The 22,082-nt window shown below is 37.0% G+C and overlaps 1 protein-coding gene across 1 annotated transcript; it reads left to right on the top strand.

The window, feature by feature from the left end:
* Positions 1-4,558: 4,558 nt before the first annotated feature.
* On the top strand, positions 4,559-14,008 carry ABCB1 (ATP binding cassette subfamily B1). Its single transcript, XM_089445627.1, has 11 exons — positions 4,559-5,426; positions 5,547-5,601; positions 5,986-6,161; positions 6,450-6,650; positions 6,743-7,002; positions 7,094-7,410; positions 7,507-7,730; positions 8,109-8,479; positions 9,211-9,680; positions 9,781-10,022; positions 11,830-14,008. The coding sequence occupies exons 1-11, from the start codon at positions 4,956-4,958 to the stop codon at positions 13,072-13,074; spliced, it is 4,032 nt and encodes a 1,343-aa protein (XP_089301753.1). The 5' UTR covers positions 4,559-4,955; the 3' UTR covers positions 13,075-14,008.
* Positions 14,009-22,082: the final 8,074 nt, after the last annotated feature.

Raw genomic sequence — 22,082 nt, 5'->3', positions numbered from 1 at the left:
GTTAAGCCGTAGATAAAGCCCACGTTAAACATAAACCCCCCATGCTAAGCCCCAGATAGTGAGTTATATTTCTACTTTTTTATATCAATGTGATCAACTAAACACTTCAATTGTAATTGTACCATTTGTCTCCTATATACATTAAGGAGATCTAGTTCTAGAATAACCTCATCTTGTCTTGTACATTGATTCATTGTAAAATAAGATTTTCTGAATGTCAAAAATTAAGCAAGAAAAACAATATCATTGCTAAAATCAAAATTTTTAATTACTTAACTATATTAATTTACTAAATAAAAACATAATTTATTACATAATTATATAACTCCATAAAGAATAAATAAGATAATGCAACCAATAATTATAATAAAGAACACCAATAATTAATATTAATATAACTATAGTGGCTACCTCAACTTGAATACAATTATATATATAAATAATAATTCTTTTTAAATAAATACTAAATTTATAATTTAAATAACAATTAATAAACTTTTAAAATTATAGCTCATCATTATTAACCTTTCTCATGATAAATTTCGACCACTCCTTTAAAATTGAGTGGCCTTCATTTTTAAATTATTTTTTATAGTACATGAAAATTAAAATAAACTTTATGTGAAAAAGACTCCCCTCATATAATTGAAATATGTATTAATAAATGATTAGATAACAATATATTTTAAAATCAAACTTATAATTGGTTCTTTTTGCTTGGGAATATGTTTTATAAAAATATATATATATATAAAAGAAGTAAACCAATATATGCTTGCTTTTCCACCTCTTATGTGATTAGAAAAATAAGTAAAGTATGAAACAAGGAGTATCTGAAAAATGTTTGTCTTTATGTATAAGTCTCCTAAGATGCTTGTTTTATTTTAGACAATGAAAGTAAACTCTTTGTTTTTCATATTAGTGCCATTCAACAACCCTTCAATGATTTTCTGTGTAACCATAGTACTGTTCACATGGCATGGGGATCTTGCTAGATGGGCATGCTACTCCAATGTACTTTTGGATGATAAAAGTCTTGGATGCATAAATGAATACACTTGTATTAGAAGTATGGCAGAGAGAATATTTGGTAATCCATTAAACAACTAAATTAAAAAATCGATACATAACTGACTTATGACCATATATATAAAAAATCAAGCCTGACATGGTTAGGTCTAGACACTTGTATGTTAATTAGTACCAAATCATGTAAAAGAAAGTATATATTATATGTAAAAGAAAGTTAGGACTTTACAATGATGAAGTATCAATACTGGATCTACATTTTTGTCACTTGCTCCCAGAGAATAGAAAATGGATGTTCTGGATTGCTCTAGATTTCCAGATAGGTCAAGACAATCTAGTGAAATAATTGGTAGATTTTGTTTATCTATGGAATAGAAAGATCCTGCTCAGGGAGTTTTTTATTTTTATTTTTTATTTTTAAACACCCACATGAACACTCAAAGTGTGAGATATAGGAGTGTGGCTCACATGGTACGGGCAGATAATTCTAAGCATTATTGGAGTCCTTTGTGGGACTTAGTGTGCAGTGATAATTAAAATAATCCTTATTCCATATCCCCTTGTATTATTCTCTTTTCCTTGTTGAGGATTAAAATAACTTGGGGAAGGAATGATCATTTGGCACCCCTGAAAAGAAAAAGGGGTTATGTGTTGTTTTTTGTTTTTGGTGCCTTAACTAAGGATTAGAAAAATAAGATTGTCTTAAGTGGAGTGATAAGCAATCTTTGGCTTTAATTGAGGAATCAATATTTATATAGTTTTATAAAGCTGCAAAAGAACTTGAAATCAATGAGGGCTTGGAAATCAACGAGAAAGAGCGATGGCCTGTAAACTTTTCTCTTTAAAGGTTCTTTTTCTATATGTAAAATTATATGTGAATTCTTATTTATAATATAAAAAATAATTATAAATGGATTATAGTTATAATGATATGTAAATGTTTTTTATTTATAATATAAAAAATAATTATAAATTAATTATATTTAAAATATATATATATATTATATTTAGGTTGACATTTTAATGATAAATAGTTTAATGTATGGGTAGATGTCATATCTTATTTTAATTTATTAATATTTTTAGTTAATTGGTTAGAGTTAGATTTTTTAAGAAAATATGTATTTATAAAAATGGATTTTTTCCCGCTATATTAAAAACATTTGTGTATTTCTTGTTAATTTAAACCAAAAATTATTTGATAATAAAATTATTAGGAGAGAATTTTTCATCAAAACCGTGAATGCACATTTTATTGAAAATAGAATAGTTATTGTTGAAATAGTTGTACTTGTAATTTTGTTTAAAACTTTGTTGAGTTTGGTGTCATTCTTACAATAATTGCACTTGTAATTTTATTTAAAGTTTTGTTGGGTTTGACGTCATATTACAATAGTTGCAGTTGTAATTTTATTTAAAGTTTTATTGGGTTTGACGTCATAATGTCCCATATTCAAAACTTTCTACCATGAAGGCTTTTTATTTCCCAAACTATATGATAACTTTTCCTTTCGACATGATGTCCCCACATGTCCATAGTAAAAACATACTTTGCATTGGGAGTTTATGTGTTTGCAGTTAAAAAGTTGTGCCTAGCTTTGATCTTTATCTTTAATGCAATTTGCACAAGAAGGCCTTTGCATAAATGAGTCTAAATGTATGCATGTTTATGTGTAGGTATTGGACACATAGTTATTGGTTTATTGATGTTGGGTAATAAAATTACATAGAACATTATAATAGCTTGTAGAGTTTGGTAACATTACAATGAAATTTGGATCTTTAATGGAGATTTTGTAAGGTTAAATCTAGGGCATCATTGCTTCATAAAGAAACTTGTGATTTTCATGAATCATATTTATAAGTGAGTTTTAGTCCAACCCACAAACAATTTTATTTTTTATGATGGAAGCTTTAATAGTTAGATGTATACACATTGTATTCCACAAGGAGGATCCCCAAAACCAAATTTATTTAAGAGTGACTTTACTAAATACTTATAAACTTAATAATAAAAAAGTTGAAAAAGAAAACTAAATAATATACCCATTTTTTTAATTGAATCTTTTATATATTAATTAAAATGAAAATCACATTATTTCATAAGAGACATCATAAAGAATGCAATGAGTAATAACTCATTTTCTATACAAACTAAATAAGAAACCCATATTATGCCATGAATAATAACTCATTCTCTATACAAACTAAATAATAAACCCAAATTAATTTTTCTATTGGAAATTTTTATATATTAATTAAAATAAAAATCATTGATTTTATAAGAGACATCATAGAAAATGGCATGAATAATAACTCATTCTCTATACAACCTAAATAATATACTCAAATATCTATTAATTAAAATGAAAATCACATTCATTTCCTAAAAAAACATCATAAAGAATACTATAAAAAATCATAAAAATTACCATAATAATAATTCATTCTCTGTACAAAAATATGTATGATAATTTATTCTGTATACTACTGAAAGACAAAATTCAAAACCGTTTCTCAATAATATGAATAAATATTATACCTTGCAAACTATTTCAAATTACCTCAGTAAATTCTTTTTTCAGAAAAAAAAAAAACCAAACCCTATTCAAATTACCTCAGTAAATTATTTCTGTTTCAACCAAAAGCCAAACCCTATTCTTTCGAAAAAAATATGCCAACTCTTTACTTATCCAAATCCCAACATTGAGATTGCACAATTAAATGTTTTAACTGCAGGAAAAAAAAAGTTGGTACCCTATTCCAAAAAAAATTCAGCAAAAGCCAAAAGATATTCCAAAAAATATGCCAACTCTTTATTTATCCAAATCCCAACATTCAAGATTGCACAATTAGATGTCCTATCTGCACAGAGAAAAAATGAAAAAGAGTTGGTAGGGATTTAGCATTGGGATCCAAAACTCCACTTTATTTAAAAAATTTTATAGCAATCTAATATTAGACTTTCAATATGAAAAGATGACTCCTAAGTTAAATGAGAGTTAATGAGGGAGAGTTTTTACCATGAGCTCATGGGTCCCTCACACCCACCATGACTTATGCAGAAGAAAGTAAGTCCGTATTGCTTCTTTCACCTACCCACCTCTCATTTTCAACTCTGAGCTATATAATTTTTTCCATTGCCTTTGACTACTATGGCATTATTGTCAATTTTTAATTTTGTCCATGTAAAATACTCCGTACTCGTTTTCTACCAATGGGGGAGAATACTAATTATACTGGTTTCCCATAAGGGGTCCTCGAATCATCAAATGATTGCCTAATCAAGGGGATTTGGACAGCGTGCCACCCATCCATTCGTTCTGCACATTAATTAACAATCCCAATAGTAAAAAACTTTTTCAAAAGATGGAACTGCAGCAATATTATAAGTGAAAATTTGTCAAAATTCATGTATGTATTGGTTGTGAAATCTGTAAAATTCGCCACTGGCATCCGGGGTGCTGTTTTTCTTCATATACCTACCTGCCGACCGAGTATAAACAAAGGTGGTTAAAGGGATTAGATTGTGTTGGGTTGCTTTGGCACTGGAATGGAGCAGCAAGATTCTTATGATTATTGGTGAGTGGTAAATGTGGTGGGAGAATTGACAGATTGAGATGGATGTTGGGGAAAATTCATGGGATTAATTTTGCCATGGTGGCCGGCCAGTGGTAACGTATACTTTGTGCTGCACTAGTACTAGTAGGAGTAGGAGGGTGGGTGTCTGTGTCTCAGTGACCCCACGCTCTACAGTTCCAACTGCCTCCATATCTTGGCGCACGAATTCGACAGACGGGCAGCCATGAGAATCCGAGTGGAAAAGTGGGGAAATTAAAGAAGACAAAGGAAGCAGACACACCCACATTGCCTGTAACAGTTAATTATAATCCGTTTCGACAATCTGTAAAGCTGAATTTATAAAAATGTCATTCAGTGGCTCTAGGAAGAGTCCTCCAGATCAGATAAAGGCAGTTGAGAGGTGGAAATGGTCTGAGATCCAGGGCGTCGAGCTCGTTGTTGGAGAGCAGATTTCGCCAACACAGAGAAGATCTCGGGAGTCCGGCTCGTCGTCGTCGCAGGGGAGGAAGGAAGGAAGGGGCAACGAGGAACGTTCAATGGATGTTCCAGGGGGAGAAATTGAGAGATTGAGTATTGAGGAAAATATGATAGAGAATGAGAAGGGGAAGGAGAAGGGGAAAGCTGTGAGCGTGCCTTTTTATAAGCTCTTTGCCTTTGCTGATAGTTTAGATTATTGCCTCATGGCTGTCGGGACGCTCGGGGCTATCGTTCACGGGAGCTCCCTGCCTGTTTTCTTGCGGTTTTTTGCAAGTCTCGTGAATTCTTTTGGATCGAACACTGGGAATCCTGAGAAGATGATGCAGGAGGTTCTCAAGGTGGGTGCCTTAGTGATGATGCCGAGGTTAATTGATTGTATTTAGCTGTGAGATTTTCTCAGTGTATGATTTGGCGATGTCGATTGCGAGGTTAATTGAATGTGTTGCTGTGTGATGCAGTATGCATTCGACTTTCTGATTGTCGGGGCAACGATTTGGGCTTCTTCATGGGCGGGTTTGTGCAGATCCGACAAAGGCCTTTTTGGGATTTAGAGATTTTTTTTTGTTAGAATGTGGATTTTCACTTCTGTTCATATTGGAGATAGATTTCTAGAGCTGAATTGTGTAAGGAGGCAGAAACTCGCAGGCAGAGACTCTGCCCATCTGCAGGGATCCAAGTTTCTTTTGTCGCTGAGGTCTCTGAGGATGGGCAGAGTGTTTCGACGTTTCAGCCTACTTACACAGTACAGTTCAGCTTCAGAAGTCCATCTACAATGTTTTGTTAGTTTGTCTGAATTTTTACTGGACTGATTGTGGCTGCAGAGATTTCACTTCAGAAATTTCATGCTGGATGTGGACTGGGTTGTCTGAATTTTTACTGTACTGATTGTGGCTGCAGAGATATCATGCTGGATGTGGACTGGGGAGAGGCAGTCGACCAGGCTCCGGATCAAGTATCTGGAAGCCACTCTGAATCAAGATGTGGAATACTTCGACATTGATGCACGGACGGGCGACATCATCAATACTATCGGCAGCGACATTGTGGCTGTTCAGGATGCTATCAGTGAGAAGGTCAGTTAATCTTTTTCTATGTTCTCAACGGTTTCAATTTATGTCAATGGAGACAGCCAAAATGAACTGGTGTGTCTTACTAATGGTTAATTGATTACTTAGTGTATGTTTGTTTGCTTGACCTTTTCCTTTTATCAGTACAGTCTACGACTGGTCTTGAAGAACTCATGAACACCCTTCCATTCCCCTGCTACTCCTCTCTTTGGGGCCTTTTGAAATTGCTTATAAATCTCCTCTTGAGATTAGATTCTGGAAATTTCATTAACTTTGATGTAATTCGGTTCGCAGCTAGGCAATTTCATCCATTACATGGCGACATTTGTGGCTGGATTTGTGGTGGGGTTCATCACAGTGTGGAAGTTGGCTCTGCTGACTCTTGCAGTGGTGCCATTGATAGCCTTGTTTGGAGCCGTTCATACCATAACGATAACCAAGCTTTCCTCCAAGAGTCAGGATGCATATGCAGAGGCTGGTAACATTGCAGAACAGGTGCTGAATTGTTTGATATAATCAGCTCCCTTTTCTAGCGAGGAATTGAATTGTTTTTAATGGGGCTAAATTTAATTCAATTCAACTTGTAGGCCTTGGCACAAATTCGCACGGTTTTCTCATTCGTAGGCGAGGAGAAAGCGCTGAAAGCGTATTCTGCGTCTCTGAGTGTGGCTCAGAAGATTGGATATAAGAGTGGTCTGGTAAAGGGATTTGGGCTGGGGTCAACTTATTGTGTGATATTTTGCTGTTATGCTCTGCTTCTGTGGTATGGAGGATGGCTTGTGACGCACCATGATACAAATGGAGGATTGGCCATATCTACTATGTTTTCAGTCATGATCGGTGGATTGTATGTAGTATACCCAATTGCCTGTTTTCTCCTGTTTCTCCACAATTTGATTTGTAGGAAGTGATTTTACAATTTGAATCTGTTGTTGCAGAGCATTGGGGCAAGCAACTCCCAGCATGACAGCATTTGCAAAGGCAAAATCTGCTGCTGTGAATATATTTCGAACTATTGATCACAGGCCCAAGATTGATCGAAACTACTCTGATGGAATTACTCTGCCCGCAGTCACAGGCCATGTCCAGCTGCGAAACGTGAGTTTTGCATATCCCTCTAGACCAGAGATACCCGTTCTCAGCCGTTTCTCATTGAACATTCCCGCAGGAAAAACTGTAGCTATGGTTGGTCGAAGTGGGTCGGGAAAGAGTACTGTAGTTGCTCTGATCGAGCGCTTCTATGACCCCATTGAAGGTATCCAATACATGATTTTACATACCCTGAACTCCGGTTTGTAGTTTAATGAATTGCTTCTCAAAAGTACTGTGTTTTTAATTTCTGTGAATGAAGGTCAAGTGCTACTTGATGGGTTTAACATCAAAACTCTGCAGTTGAAATGGCTTAGACAGCAGATAGGGCTTGTGAGTCAGGAACCGGCATTGTTTGCAACAAGCATTAAGGAAAACATGCTATTGGGAAGAGAGGATGCAACCCAGGTGGAAATGGAGGAAGCAGCCAGAGTTGCAAATGCACACTCTTTTATCACAAAGCTCCCCGAAGGATATGACACTCAGGTATGTGCTGCTAGCTGTAATAACTGAAAATTCTTTGTTGCAGAGATGATTGATTAGTTGTCAGTTGATTGTTTGTTGCAGAGATGGTTGATTAGTTGTTTGGTGATTATGCTTGTTTCCTTGCTCAGTCTTCCAGTCGCTCTTTATGACTTGTGTGTGTGAATAACAACAGTCTGATATGTTTACCTTGTCATCCTGGAATACCTTCTCCCACTATCAAGTCTCCTTCCCTTCCCTTTCTAACCCAAATCCCCAGGAGTTGAACTATATATCTATGGTTTATAGCACTTTTCTTCCATCTCACTGTTCCTTTTCTATATGTCAGAGTTGATAGTAGCCATGGTTATGATTTGTACTAAGTTGGGTCTGCAACTCCAGGTTGGTGAACGAGGTGGCCAACTATCAGGCGGACAAAAGCAACGCATTGCAATAGCCAGAGCGATGTTGAAGAACCCGGCCATACTACTTTTGGATGAAGCAACCAGTGCTCTGGACTCTGAATCAGAAAAACTTGTTCAGGAAGCCCTTGACAGGTTCATGATAGGAAGAACAACAGTAGTTGTGGCACATCGTCTCTCAACCATTAGGAAGGCTGATCTGGTGGCAGTTGTTCAGCAGGGGAGCATTTTGGAGATGGGGACTCACGATGACCTTATCTCAAAAGGGGATGACGGGGCTTATTCAACATTGATCAGACTCCAAGAAACTGCCCATGAGCTTGGTAACAATGCAAGAAAGAGCAGTGCCAGGTAAAGGTTTTATCCCACTATGTTAATTCAATAATGGCACATTGTGGTTAACCTATGCAATAGTTTTCCCACTGAAAGTCTATAGAATTGGAATTGTTTTGTTTCTCCCATAAATCCTCTCGCCTTCTTTATAAAATTGTAATTTTTTTGCAGTCCCATAAATCCTTGGGGCCTTCTCTGTAAAACTGTAATTATAATGTTTATCCTCAGCTTCTTCTTCATAAAATTATACTTGTTTTGTTCGTCCTTAGATTAGCAGTTTGTGAAATTATAATTGTTTTGTTTGTGTATAGAGCCTCAGAGTTTTCTTTCGAAAATTATTTAGCAGCTGCCAAGTTTTTCTGGTTATATTACAGTGAAAGATTTTCCACCAAACTGTTTGGATGCCTTCTCATACAATCCTTCATTTTTTTCCTCAAATTATAATGGTTTTGTTCGGTCCAGAGATAAATCTTTTTTCTTAAATTGTAGTTGTTTTGCTCCTCCCATTAACCCTTATAGTGTTTATTGGTACTTTAGATTTTACTCTGTAGAAGTTTATGGACTTTCACATTTTGTCACATTCTGAATGACCTACTCATTCATCACCAAGATAGAAAGGAAACTTGTTTTGTACCTTCCATAAATTCCCAGTATTTATCAGTTTGAATGATCCCGGGAAGAAAGGGGAAATAGAATGAACATAGATTTGTATTCTCGTTTTGATTTTTTGTTTGTTTGCCCATTTCCAGGCCCTCCAGCGCAAGGAATTCTGTGAGCTCGCCCATAATTGGAAGAAATTCTTCTTATGGCCGATCTCCCTATTCCAAAAGGCTTTCAGACTTCTCAACTTCCGATTTCAGCACATCTGTCGATGTCAACTCAGCACACAAAACAGAGAAAGTACCCTTCATAGAGCAGGCAGGGTCATTCTGGAGACTAGTCAAGATGAATGCCCCAGAATGGGCCTATGCCCTACTAGGATCCGTAGGGTCCATGGTCTGCGGTTCCATAAGCGCACTCTTCGCTTACATCCTGAGTGCCGTGCTGAGCATCTATTACAACCCTGATCCGTTATACATAAAAAATGAAATCAAGAAATACTGCTTCGTTCTGATAGGGATATCGTTCGGCGCCCTCGTTTTCAATACGGTGCAGCATTCCTTCTGGGAAATCGTTGGCGAGAATCTGACCAAGCGGGTCCGACAGACAATGCTCGAAGGTGAACAAAACGGTTTCGGTGAAAAAAATTCAGTACTGGTTTTTATGTTTTTTGAAGTATGAATCTGACTGATGATATCCCTAATCCTTCTGTCTGTCAGCGATTCTTCGCAATGAGGTCAGTTGGTTTGATCGGGAAGAGAACAACAGCAGCCAAGTTGCCGCTCGTTTGGCTTCTGATGCCACGAATGTGAGATCTGCCATTGGCGACAGAATTTCCATGATAGTACAGAACTCCGCGTTAATGCTGGTCGCATGTACCATAGGGTTTGTGTTGCAGTGGAGACTGGCGTTAGTTCTTATTGCAGTTTTTCCAATCGTGGTTGCTGCCACGCTTTTGCAGGTAGAATGTCATATCTGATTTGATCATCTTCGTAGTTCGTGCAGTAAAAACTTTAAAGTAACCCATCAATGAGACGACGAGGGTTAAACGACAATTAGGTTTGGTCAACGGTAGTTTAGACGATGTAATGTGTGATGAATTGGAAATGCTTAATTTCTGCAGGGGTTTTTTTCACAGGGCGAGGGAATGAGTGTAGATAAATTTTAGGAGGAAATGTTGTGTGTGTGTTTTTTTTTATTCTTTTTAAATTTGGTTATTTAATTGTAGATTGTAAATTTTAGTTGTGTAAATTGTATTTTTGAATGTATAAATGAATAAAAAAGTTTAGATTATTATAGATTTTGGATATAAAGACAGAAACATTGTTAGAGAAGAAGACTTAGGAATTAGAGAAAAAGATTTGGAAGTGATCGCCACAAAAATATTAAAAATTTGAAAAAAAAATAAAATCATCAAATTTCCAAAATGTATAATAGATAAATTTGATTAAAAAAAATCTTTAAAGCATTCAATTTCTGCAAAATACACAACTTAATAAGAAACAAAATTTTCAAACAAAATTAATAGAAAAGAAAAAAATGCCAAGAAAAAGACAAACGACTTCTGATTTTATGTTGCAGAGATAAATTGTGGATTTATTTTTGTAAAATTTATTCTCACTGGAGGAGAGTGTGTACTTTCTTATTCAACAACATGACCAATTTTACCTCCAGATATTTCCAAGTTTTTCAACGTTTGCATTATATTTTGAAATAGTGTATTGTTTGCATTATATTTTGAATAATATGTTAAATAATGTTAGTTGGATAGATTGATTTGTATGGATTGTTAATGAGAAAGGGTGGAAGCATTCTGATTCCAAAAGGTAATTCAGAGACAATCCATGCAAAGCAAATCAACAAATAGTGTTTTTGTTTTTTGTCCAAGGTGAAAGTTGGTCATTTGAGATATTTCAATATTTTGTTAAAGTAGATAATTTAATATTTCAATGTATATTTTTGTTATGGTAGATATTTTAATGTAAGTTGTATTGGGTATAGTTTAATTAATAGAAAAAGAAAAAGAAAGAAAGAAATTATGTTAATGTCTATGAGGCTAAAAATAGTTTATGAGACTTTTCATCTACTTGATCTATTTGACTTTTTTTTGTGTAAAGCTTCACTATAAATGCTCTGAACTTCTCGACAAACCCCTCCCTAAATAGATTATCCCAAAAGCTACCTACCAGCGTATTTGCATAACTTTCCCTGTTGGCCTCACATTCTAAATAGAATAAATAGATTTTTTGGGCAAGAATCTGATAGTAAAACATAGTATTAATGATTTTTTATTTTTTTGTAACGTGTTTAAATTAGTTTTTAGTTGTTATTTAAAATAATTTTTTAATGTATATATTATTTTTTGTTTTGTTATTTAAAATGTTAGATAGTAAACTTTTCTGATCCATAATGCAAATACTAATGTCTTTTGGATTAATTATATTTTTGGATTAATTATATTATTAAGATTCGCTTAACTTGTTAAATCTTTGTCTTGCTATTTCAACCCAATCCTAATAATGTGATTAATCCAAAAAAATATTATTAAAACTCAAAATATTATTTTAAAAATTACAAACTCTAAACACCGAAACTTTTGCGAATTAAATAACTTTAAGGTTCCTAAAAACACTTTCTTACACAATTACATCTAAGTGATTTCATGACTATCTTCGATTTTATTTAATATCAAAGTATATTGCATTTAATGCAAGATTGATAAATGGATTCTCTTATGGGTGATTCACGTTGTGTGTTCCTTGTTGCAGAAAATGTTCATGACCGGCTTCGGAGGCGACCTAGAAGGCAACCACGCCAAGGCCAGCATGATAGCCGGGGAAGCAGTCAGCAATGTACGAACCGTACAGGCATTCAATGCAGAGCGCAAAGTCGTGAGGCTACTGAAATCGAAGCTGGAGTTGCCGTTGAAGAAATGTTTCTGGAAGGGACAGATTGCGGGCAGCGGGTTCGGGCTGGCACAGTTCCTGCTCTACGTGTCGTACGCCATAGGGCTCTGGTACGCGTCGTGGCTGGTCAAGCACAACATCTCCGACTTTGGCAAAGTGATCAGAGTCTTCATGGTGCTCATGGTCTCCGCCAACGGCGCGGCCGAGACGCTGGCCCTGACACCCGACATAGTGAAGGGAGGCCGCGCCATACGGTCAGTGTTCGAAGTCCTGGACCGCAAGACGGAGATCGAGCCGGACGACCCGGACGCCGTCAAAGTCACCGCAGTTAAGGGCGACATCGACCTGAAGCACGTGGAGTTCTACTACCCGTCACGCCCGGACGTGATAATTTTCAAGGACCTCACCCTCAGGGTACGGGCAGGCAAGTCGCTGGCGCTGGTCGGTGCCAGCGGGTCCGGCAAGAGCTCCGTCATCGCCCTCATACTGCGATTCTACGACCCGCCCATCGGACGGGTCCTCGTCGACGGCAAAGATATACGAAAATACAACCTCAAATCGCTCCGCCGCCACGTCGGACTCGTGCAGCAGGAGCCCGCTCTGTTCGCCACCACCATCTACGAAAACATCGTCTACGGCCGCGAGGGCGCCTCGAAGGCCGAGGTCGTGGCCGCGGCCACGGCTGCCAACGCTCACAAGTTCATCGCCGCTCTCCCGGAGGGCTACAATACCAAAGTGGGCGACCGCGGCGTGCAGCTATCCGGTGGCCAGAAGCAGCGCGTGGCCATTGCTAGGGCCATGCTGAAGAACCCTTCAATTCTCCTCCTGGATGAGGCCACCAGTGCCCTAGACGCCGAATCAGAGAGGACCGTGCAGGAGGCTCTGGATCGAATGATGAAGTCCAGAACCACCGTTGTCGTTGCTCACAGGCTCGCAACCATTAGAAACGCCGATGTCATTGCCGTGATCGACGACGGTAAGGTTGCCGAACAGGGCTCCCACAACCACCTCCTCAAGCACCACCCAGATGGGGCTTATGCCCGCATGATGGAACTCCAGAGGGTCTTCACTCCCTCTTCAGCCTCTGCTTCAGCTTCCACTTCTTAATGTCATTGTTCTGTTTTTTGTTCTGATTTTTTTATTACAAGAGTCAGATATATCTATCCCACAATCGCAATAATAAATGTGATTGATATACGCTAATCTCATCCTTTCTTCTTTCAACATTCTTCTCTCTCATCACCCCCTCCCTCAAAAACCCTTTCTTGTTAAAACAGCACCATCACCATCTCCTTTCAACATCCCTTAAGCAGCACCACCCCCCTCTCTCTCAACATCTACTCCCTCTGAACATCCCTTTCTTGTTGAAGCAGCACCATCATCATCACATGATGACAGAAACCTTAAGACTGAACTTCATCAACCGAAAGTCACATGATTCACACAACAGGCAGCTGAATTCCCTGAACCCAGAATTATTTTGGGTGTCTCAAAGTCAAATCAGCCTTGTCATATTTTTCATTCATTTCTGTCAAATCGAGCTGCATTTTCCACACCCCATGGTCAAATTTTGTAATCAGATTTTGCAACATGAAACTCACAGCCTGGGATCCCGAATCTGCGTAGAAACTGACCCCAAAAAGGTAAAGCCCAGGCCTTTGTCTTTTCCATGTGACTCCATCCCCCTTGTAGATCGTACATATACATATATATATTTATAAAAATTTCCCTGATTTTGAGAACTTTGTTGGGCACCGGTGAAGAAGGGACGGTTATACAGAGTATGGAATCTGTGAATGTCTATCATGTGATGGTGAAGACTTTTTGAGCGTGTGTTTCTGTTGAATTTTTAGCCTCTGAAACGTTTTTCAGTTTTGGATTGGAATAAGCAAAAGCCATAATGAGCGCGACCTTTATTCCAACAAAGAATAACAGGCCGGTACCGCCAGTGTCGATTTTTGTGAATGTGGATCCGACTTTTTCTTATATTGTAAGCTGAATTTCCGACAGTCATGAAGAAGAATATACAGTTATTTTATCAGATCGTGGCCCTCTAACGTTCTCATTCCCTGCTTTTTGACTTTACTGTCTATATAATACATTTAACAATTGCTTTATTTTCCATCTCAACTGTAAAGCTCGAAACTGTCAATTTCAAAGGGCTTCATCACTTTTCCCGAGATCCACGTGGTTTGAATTTTGCTATGCCTTTAATCATGGCCAGTGGCCACTGCAAAACTCTGCCATAAAAGTCATGTCTTTTGAGTGCTGCTCAAGTGTTGCAGGATATAGTAATGAATTGAAACCTTTAGTCAACATGATAATCATAAATAATAAAATGTGTTACAGTGACCTGTGATTATTTTGTTGCTTAAAATGCAAACTCCATTACAATTTCCACTGATGTATTATAATAATAATAATACCCATTATTTACAATATCATATCATGGACTGGAGTAGGTGTTGAATATCAACCTGTCAATTTAACAATGGATTTTCCTTTGTAAATAATGGTCTCGAACACAGTGCTTCGATGGGAGATGAGAAATCAGCGCTGATATAATGCCAATGATGGTCGATCCATCGATTTATTTGATAAAATAAGAAAAAGCTGTTTATTTCCCATGGTCAGTGAATCATGATATTTGATTACATAGCACTTTTAGATGCACAAATAACTAAGATTGATTATGACTCATGAGTTGAGCCCTTCTCACAAAGCACTTTTATATACAAAATTAATTAGTACCTAATTTTAAGATTAAGTTACTTCTTTCCTTGGTTATTGGATCATGATTATTGGCTATTGCTTAAGAGTTGAGCCCTGGTCACAGACTCACATATCACTTTTAATTAACTAGGACTTAATTTTAAGATTAAATTAAGTTATTTCTTTCTTTGGATATTGAACCATGATTATTGTTTATTGCTTAAGAGTTGAGCCTTGGTCACAGACTCACATATCACTTTCCCATTTAGGCCTATAAACACATTAATGTATCATTTGTTTTAAATAATTTTAAATTTTTATAATATTTACTAGAAATATCATTATTTCTATATAAGTTTTATAGCATGGATATATAGTAAGTATTAATTTTATTTAAAGTTTATATAAATTTTATTTTATATTATGATATATTTTTTAGTTTGATTTATATACATTTTATTTAGTCTTTACTTTATTTTTATTTATACTTTAATATCAATAATTTAATAATTCTGGTTTATTATTCTATTTTCCATTCTTAAATTATCCTTAAATTATATAAATAGTTTTGTTTTTTTTTTTCTTCTAATAATATATTTACATTAATATTTAACTTAATAAATATAATATATTTAAAATATGAAATTGTATGTTTCTTTTTTTTACTTAAATTTATACTAGAAATATATATTTTAGTAATTTATAAATTGGGTATTTGAATTTTGGATCTCTCAATTTTTACAAATTTCACATTATTTTGATGACAAATTGAACTACACCTTTGGAGAACCACTCACACCTAAATTGTTCATAATTTTTTTATCTTTATATAATATATTTTTTTTTTCCGAAGAAAAGAACGCGTAATTGCCATTAATTTCAGAAAATTACATGTTGTAGATGCTGAAACGCATATGCAGAAGTGTGGGTAAACCACTTACAATAACCAATACTTCAGGGAAGTATGCAGATAAAGCCCTCAGACAGGGCATCCAGAAACAAGGTATGTAAACCCCAAACGGAGTATACTCCTACCCAAACAAGCTAATAAAAACAGTAAATAAACGATAGCTCCTATGAAATGTGCAGAAATAATTCAAATGGCAGCCAAAAGACAGAGGGGAGAGGCACGAAATGGAGAGGCCACACCTCCCCCATCCCCTCAACTCTCCACCAAAACCCGCAGAAGCAAGTGAAAGAAAACCACCCATATCCAGAGGAGCCAGAAATGAAACTAACCAGCAACAGCCATGGAAGAGCGGCACGAATCGATGCAGAGACAGACTCTACACCTCAGATCCCTCAACACTCTCCATAGCTGCAATGGTAACTAGCAAAGGACCAAAAAAAGAACCCAGCATCAGCAAAGGAGCCCAACAGGTCCCGAAACGAGCTGAGGCGGGTCGGTTCGGGGGCAGAGGCGGCTAGGGCAGCCACCTCGCCCCCATGAAGAAGATCACGCCGAAAACCCTTGACCCCGCTCTGCGACGCAGCACAAAACTCAGAGGCCAAAACCCTGCGCTAAAACTGCCAAGTCGGAGGGTCTGTCGGTGCGCAGAGATACCCGAGGAACCAGAGGAAGAAAAACGCCGCCGCCGCTCAGCTCAGAGCCCGAGTCTCGCTGAGGAAAATGAAGAAAATATCACTGCGCGAGGAGAAAAAACGCCGAAGAGAGGGGAGCCGAGGCTGAAATCACGCCGCAGTCAAACTGGTCCGCAGAACCTCCAGTGCAGCGAGCCCCGAATCCGCAGAAACCACCAGAGCGAGCCCCAGCCCTGATATCAGATGATGGAAGCCGGAAGGGCGACCAGTATCCCCACCAGCGGTAGTCCTGCCGCCGCAGGCTCAGGCAGGAGCCAGAGCCGAGTAAACCCTAGGTCGCCGCCGCTCCAAAACGCTCTCCTCTATCACCATCTAAAAAAATTATCTTTATATAATAATATAAACATGAAGATGTAACTTTTTATTTTTCAAAAATTGTTTTAGTTTTAGTTTCTTTGTTATTAAGTTTTTGAAGTTTGTTTTGCATTTTGTTTTTTGATATTATAATGAAAGTGTTTAAATAAATTTGACAAATTAATATATATATATATATATATATATATATATTATAAATTTAATTTATTTAAATAATTTTTTCAATACAAAAGTTTATAATATTTTAAATAATAAAATTTTAAATTAATTAAATTACATTTCTAAAAATTATTTTATAAAAAAATTTATTTTTTAATATTATCTTTTTCAAATTTAAATTTGTCCCCCCTATTTTTCGAGACATATCGAAACGAGTTAGCCTAACGCAATCTTAAAAGGTGATTTTGCAATTACAAAGGATAACAACTCTATTATATAATATATGAAATATTCTATATGTCCCAACGACTCTCTCAGCTAAAGGATTAAATAATTGATATTGTACTATTATATTCTCTATGCCCGTCCAATGCTAAACATTTTTCAATTTTTATGTGTTTAATTGTCTCATACTTCTTCCAAAAGGAACAAGTGCAAGCTCCACAACTTGATTCGGTGAACTTACTTTGGAAGATGTTGATAGTGTTTATAGAAAAAATAAATATGGGATTTTTTTTTTCTTCTTCTCTCTGGGTGTTTTAATTTAAAGTTTTAAAGGATAATCTGAAAAAAAATAATTATTAAATTATAAAATATATATATATATATAAGTTAGGAAATTAGGAATTATTATTTTATAATTTTTAAAAATTATTTAGTTAATTAAATATTTTCATAATATAGGGGTGTTTCAATTAAATAAGTTTTTATTTATATAGAAATTTATACATTTTTATATTGGAGAAAACTTTAAATATTTTTTTTAATTATAATGTAAATGTAAGCATCAATTTTAATTTACATCAAATTACGTAGGCGAGAGCTTTTTTTTAATGCAAGCACCCACTTGTTAGAAGCACCAACTCCCACTATTTACACACACTAACTGGTTAGAGGCACTGCCCCCCTAATCTTTATAGGCACCAACTTGAAGGAGACTCCAATCCACTGATTTGCAAGCATCTACTTGCTTTTCTTATCAGAGCCCTTTTTCATACATATTTGAACTCAGATCTAAGACTCTTTAATTAAAATATCACATTGACAACAATATTAATTCTAAGATCTTCTTTTCTTTGATCTTTTCTCCTTTTAATTTATCATTTATTCAAATATGTTTCCTTTGTTTTGCATATCAGTTTCGGTTCACTGACAATATGCATTATTTTCCTTTGCTCATCCCTTCTCTTAGATTTGTAGCAATTCACTCATACAATCTTCAGATTTAAGTTTTCTTCGTTTGTGCAATAGCTCCATAACACACCAAAACTGCACTAACATGATCTTCATTGCACACCTCTACTTGCTCTATAACTCCAATCTACTAAATTTGGCACTCAGATCAACTTATTAATAGCACAAGCACAACTTCCTCTTTCATTCAACATTAACTTCCACTATTTTGCACATCTATAACAGTCTCACGATGCAATTCACATGTGAATGCACAATTCTCATGTCATTGTGTTTCTATTTATAGATTGCAGAACTCATAGATTTCTTTGATGTAGACTTTTATCCTTTCTTTAACAAAAATGGCACCCAAACATCAAATTTCCGATCTCATCTCTTGATTTTTCAAAGTCTCTTGAGTCATATGACCGAGGGTAAGAACTAGGGCTTATCTTTCCATTGTTGCGGTAAATTTGGTATCCAGATATCTTATTAGAAAACATACTATGAAAACAAGTGAATCCCCGATGCCCAAACTTTTTCTTTACCTTTGCTTTCAACACCAAGGGCTTCACTTTTGGCTCCTCGCTACATGGGGGGGGGGATTGTAGGCTTAAAGGCCTTTTTTGCATATCTAAAGATCTGGGCTTAAGACTTGTGACTTGACATTGTTCACCCCTAGAGGGATGGATGGCTAGATGCCTCCTTTCACCTAGAACTTCGAACATTAGGAACCTAGACCAATATTCTTTGATGTACTTATGCAAATTTGGATCCAAGTCTCTCGTTGACCGATGCACCTGCTCCACATGCAGATGCCCAGATACTCGAATAATATTCACATTCCCATAACCATAATTTGTTGGAACTTTGACCAGTCCTCTTTTCCTTTACTCGAATCCATATTCGAGGGTTTGTAAGTGTGTATGCGACGTGCACCTTTGGATCCCAAAATACCAAGATGGCATTTTCCTTCAAACTCCAAAGACATTGAAAAACACAAAATTCTTTAACACTGCCAAGTCTTACAAAACAACCACTTGGCATGAGTCTCAAGGCATCAAAGTTTGCCATGCCGATGCTTCATGGATTGATAAGGACTTTCCACTCATCATTGTGCCATGTAACCTATTTTGTCACGTGCCACATGTCCTATACCAGTCACTTGCCATATGTCACTCACCAAATTTCCACTTGGCCACTCAAAAATGGCGAAAGCAAATTCCATGTGTCATCATACTTAGACTACCATGTCATTGCCTAAGCCATGTCAATGTCACCTATCCCTGCTATCTTACATCATGTGTGTTGCCACATTGTACTAGGGTTTAGATGTTGTTTGAAGTTAGGAAATTTGGATCCAACCCATTTCTTAAGTGTTTCCTTGTTGCACTCCCAAAGGCCTGGATTCCCAGATGCCTTGGTGCATCCTAGATGGGTTCGAATCTCGGATGGCTTAGTGCAACCCGGATGGGTCCATATGTCTAGATGCCTTGAAGCATCCCAGATGACTCAAATGAGTATGTGAAGTTCATATTTCTTGCCAAAGGTTGGACTCCATCACATCAAACTCATGTTTCTCTTCATTCCTGGGAGTTAGAAAAAGTGTTATATATCATTGGAAATCTCTATGAAAGGGCTCTATAACCAAGAACTTTTCATGCTCTTTTGAACAAGGCAGCTGTAGGAAAAATCCCTACAAAGTTAGACTACACATGCTACACATCCAACACTCAGTAAACAAGATATGTAGAAATTTTGAATAATAAACACATATTCAACAGAGATTATCCCGATTATACACTATTGCGGAATACATGCATAATACATAACCTCCTCTATGTTGATCAACAATTTAGCAACATCAAAAACAATGAAACATCAATCGCATGCACACATTAACACAGTATGTATCCCAAGGAAAGCTTATAGTTGAAAACCCCACACTATCTGTATATTAATGATTGAGAACATGTAACAATACATAGTACAATACTCCTCACAAGTACTCAGTACTATCTCCACCTGTTACACACAAAACTAGCTCAAATCCGAACAAGTCACAAGTTCAAATCTCCTCCGCTGCTTTGCCTGCCTCTATTGCACAATACCTGCTGAGAATCACTCACACTGGAAATCACGTGAGCACAGGCTATTCTACTGGGCATATACTGGGCAATCATCATGGGCATACTCAATACATTGCTTGTGCAAGATCTCATGCACAACTATAGTCACAACTGATAGCAATCTCAACCTCTAACACCTGTCTCCACTGAACTGTACATGCACTGAGTTAACTGATGTATTCTTCAGTTGCATTATGAGTTAATAATTAGTGAATTAATTTAATCAATTAATTCACATCACTCATCACTAGTCTATTTGCAGTTAGACTAATTACAACTAGTTTAACAAAGTCAAACTGAACACAACTCCATCAACTCCACATCCAACTCCACAAAACTCAACCACATGAGTTCTAACTGAAGTCTTGCATGCAATAGCTCAACTGACTCACAAGAAAAGCGTATTTCCTTCTGACAGCTGCATGTGCCACATCTGTAGCTCAAAATGAAGTGTTCCAAGAGGATAAGATAAAGTTTATAGTCTAAATATTATTATGAGACAATAATATTTGACTTTTCTATTTTTAACCTGGCAATCTAAAAATAGACTTTGATCACTCCTGCTGTGAACCAGAAATAAAAGTCCATCTATTTTTCCCAACATGACCAATCATCCATAAACAGCATCCTGCAACTCATAGACCATGATCCATATGTCTAAAAATAGACTTTGCGCCATAATTTGCCTACGGGCCCACTTAGTGAAGGCGACTCCTTTCCACTAAGCTCCATCATCTTATTGCATTCTCAACACTCCCTCTCAATAAGATATGGATTATCAGCAACCCCTATCTTGCCTCGGTGGTATTCGAATTTGCTCCTGGTGAGCGCCTTCGTCAGGATATCAGCATCTTGATCCTCCGTTGGAATGTATGAAAGTAACATGATTCTCTGCTGCACACAATCTCTGATATGATGGTACCTGATGTCAATGTGCTTAGATCTATCATGAAATACAGGATTAGCCGAGAGTTTAATGCAACTCTGGTTATCACAGTAAATCACAGTAGGATCCAAGTGAGAACCGAACAAACCGACCAGAATCTTCCTCATCCATATAGCCTCACATGCAACCAAACTTGTTGCCATATACTCGGCCTCTGCTGAACTGAGTGCCACAGATCTCTGCTTCTTGCTGTACCAAGAAACTGCTATCGACCCGATACTGAAGACCCCTCCTAATGTGCTCTTTCTGTCCATTGGGCTCCCTGCCCAATCTGCATCCGTGAAGCCACATAGCTTCACCTCATCCTCCTGTCTGTACCACAAACCATATCCTGATGTGCCTCTCAAATAACGCAATACATGCTTGCCTACCTTCCAGAAGAGCTTGGTAGGCTTAACCATAGCTTGTGAAAGCTGGTTAACAGCATAGCATATATTGGGTCGTGTATTGACCAGATACATAAGCGACCCCACCAACTGTCGATAAAGAGTGACATCCACTTCTTCTGCCGAAGTGGCATCCTCCTTCTTCCAACCTCCAGGAAGAGAAGTATCAACAGGCTTGTAGCCATGCATGTTGAACTTCTCCAGTGTCTCCCGAGCATACTTACCCTGAGAAACAAATAGTCCATCACTGCCCTGCCAGATTTCCAATCCCAGGAAATAATGAAGGAGGCCCAAATCCTTCATCTCAAACTCCTTAGCAAGATCATCCTTGCATGAAAGTATCAACAGCTCATCACCCGTTAGAATCAAATCATCTACATACAGTACAATGATAAGCAACTTCCCCTCCACCACAATCTAGTATAGGTCAGGATCCGCCTCACTCTTGGAGAATCCAAGTCCGATGAAATAGCTGTCTATCTGTGTGTACCAAGCACGTGGTGCTTGTTTCAACCCATACAATGCTCTCTTGAGCCTACACACATGTGACTCGCTGCTGAAGATCTCAAAACCTTCGGGCTGCTCAACGTACACCTCCTCCTCAATGACTCCGTTGAGGAACGCAATCTTCACATCCATCTGATGAATGTGCCATCCCATCTGCGCTGAGAGAGCAAGAATCGTCCGTATGGA

Source organism: Pinus tabuliformis, chromosome 9 (assembly GCF_031772625.1).
Source record: "Pinus tabuliformis cultivar Carrire ecotype Pingquan chromosome 9, CPIR1, whole genome shotgun sequence".
NCBI lineage: Eukaryota > Viridiplantae > Streptophyta > Pinopsida > Pinales > Pinaceae > Pinus > Pinus tabuliformis.
Note: the sequence above shows the minus strand (reverse complement) of the source record. Positions and strands in the feature narration are given on the sequence as shown.

Bases quoted from the DNA above. Each gene is read 5' to 3' on its own strand.
- ABCB1 (XM_089445627.1), top strand. From the start codon at position 4,956: ATGTCATTCAGTGGCTCTAGGAAGAGTCCTCCAGATCAGATAAAGGCA. The intron at 7,411-7,506 runs GTATCCAATACA...CTGTGAATGAAG, and splicing joins CTTCTATGACCCCATTGAAG to GTCAAGTGCTACTTGATGGG. The intron at 10,023-11,829 runs GTAGAATGTCAT...TCCTTGTTGCAG, and splicing joins TTGCTGCCACGCTTTTGCAG to AAAATGTTCATGACCGGCTT.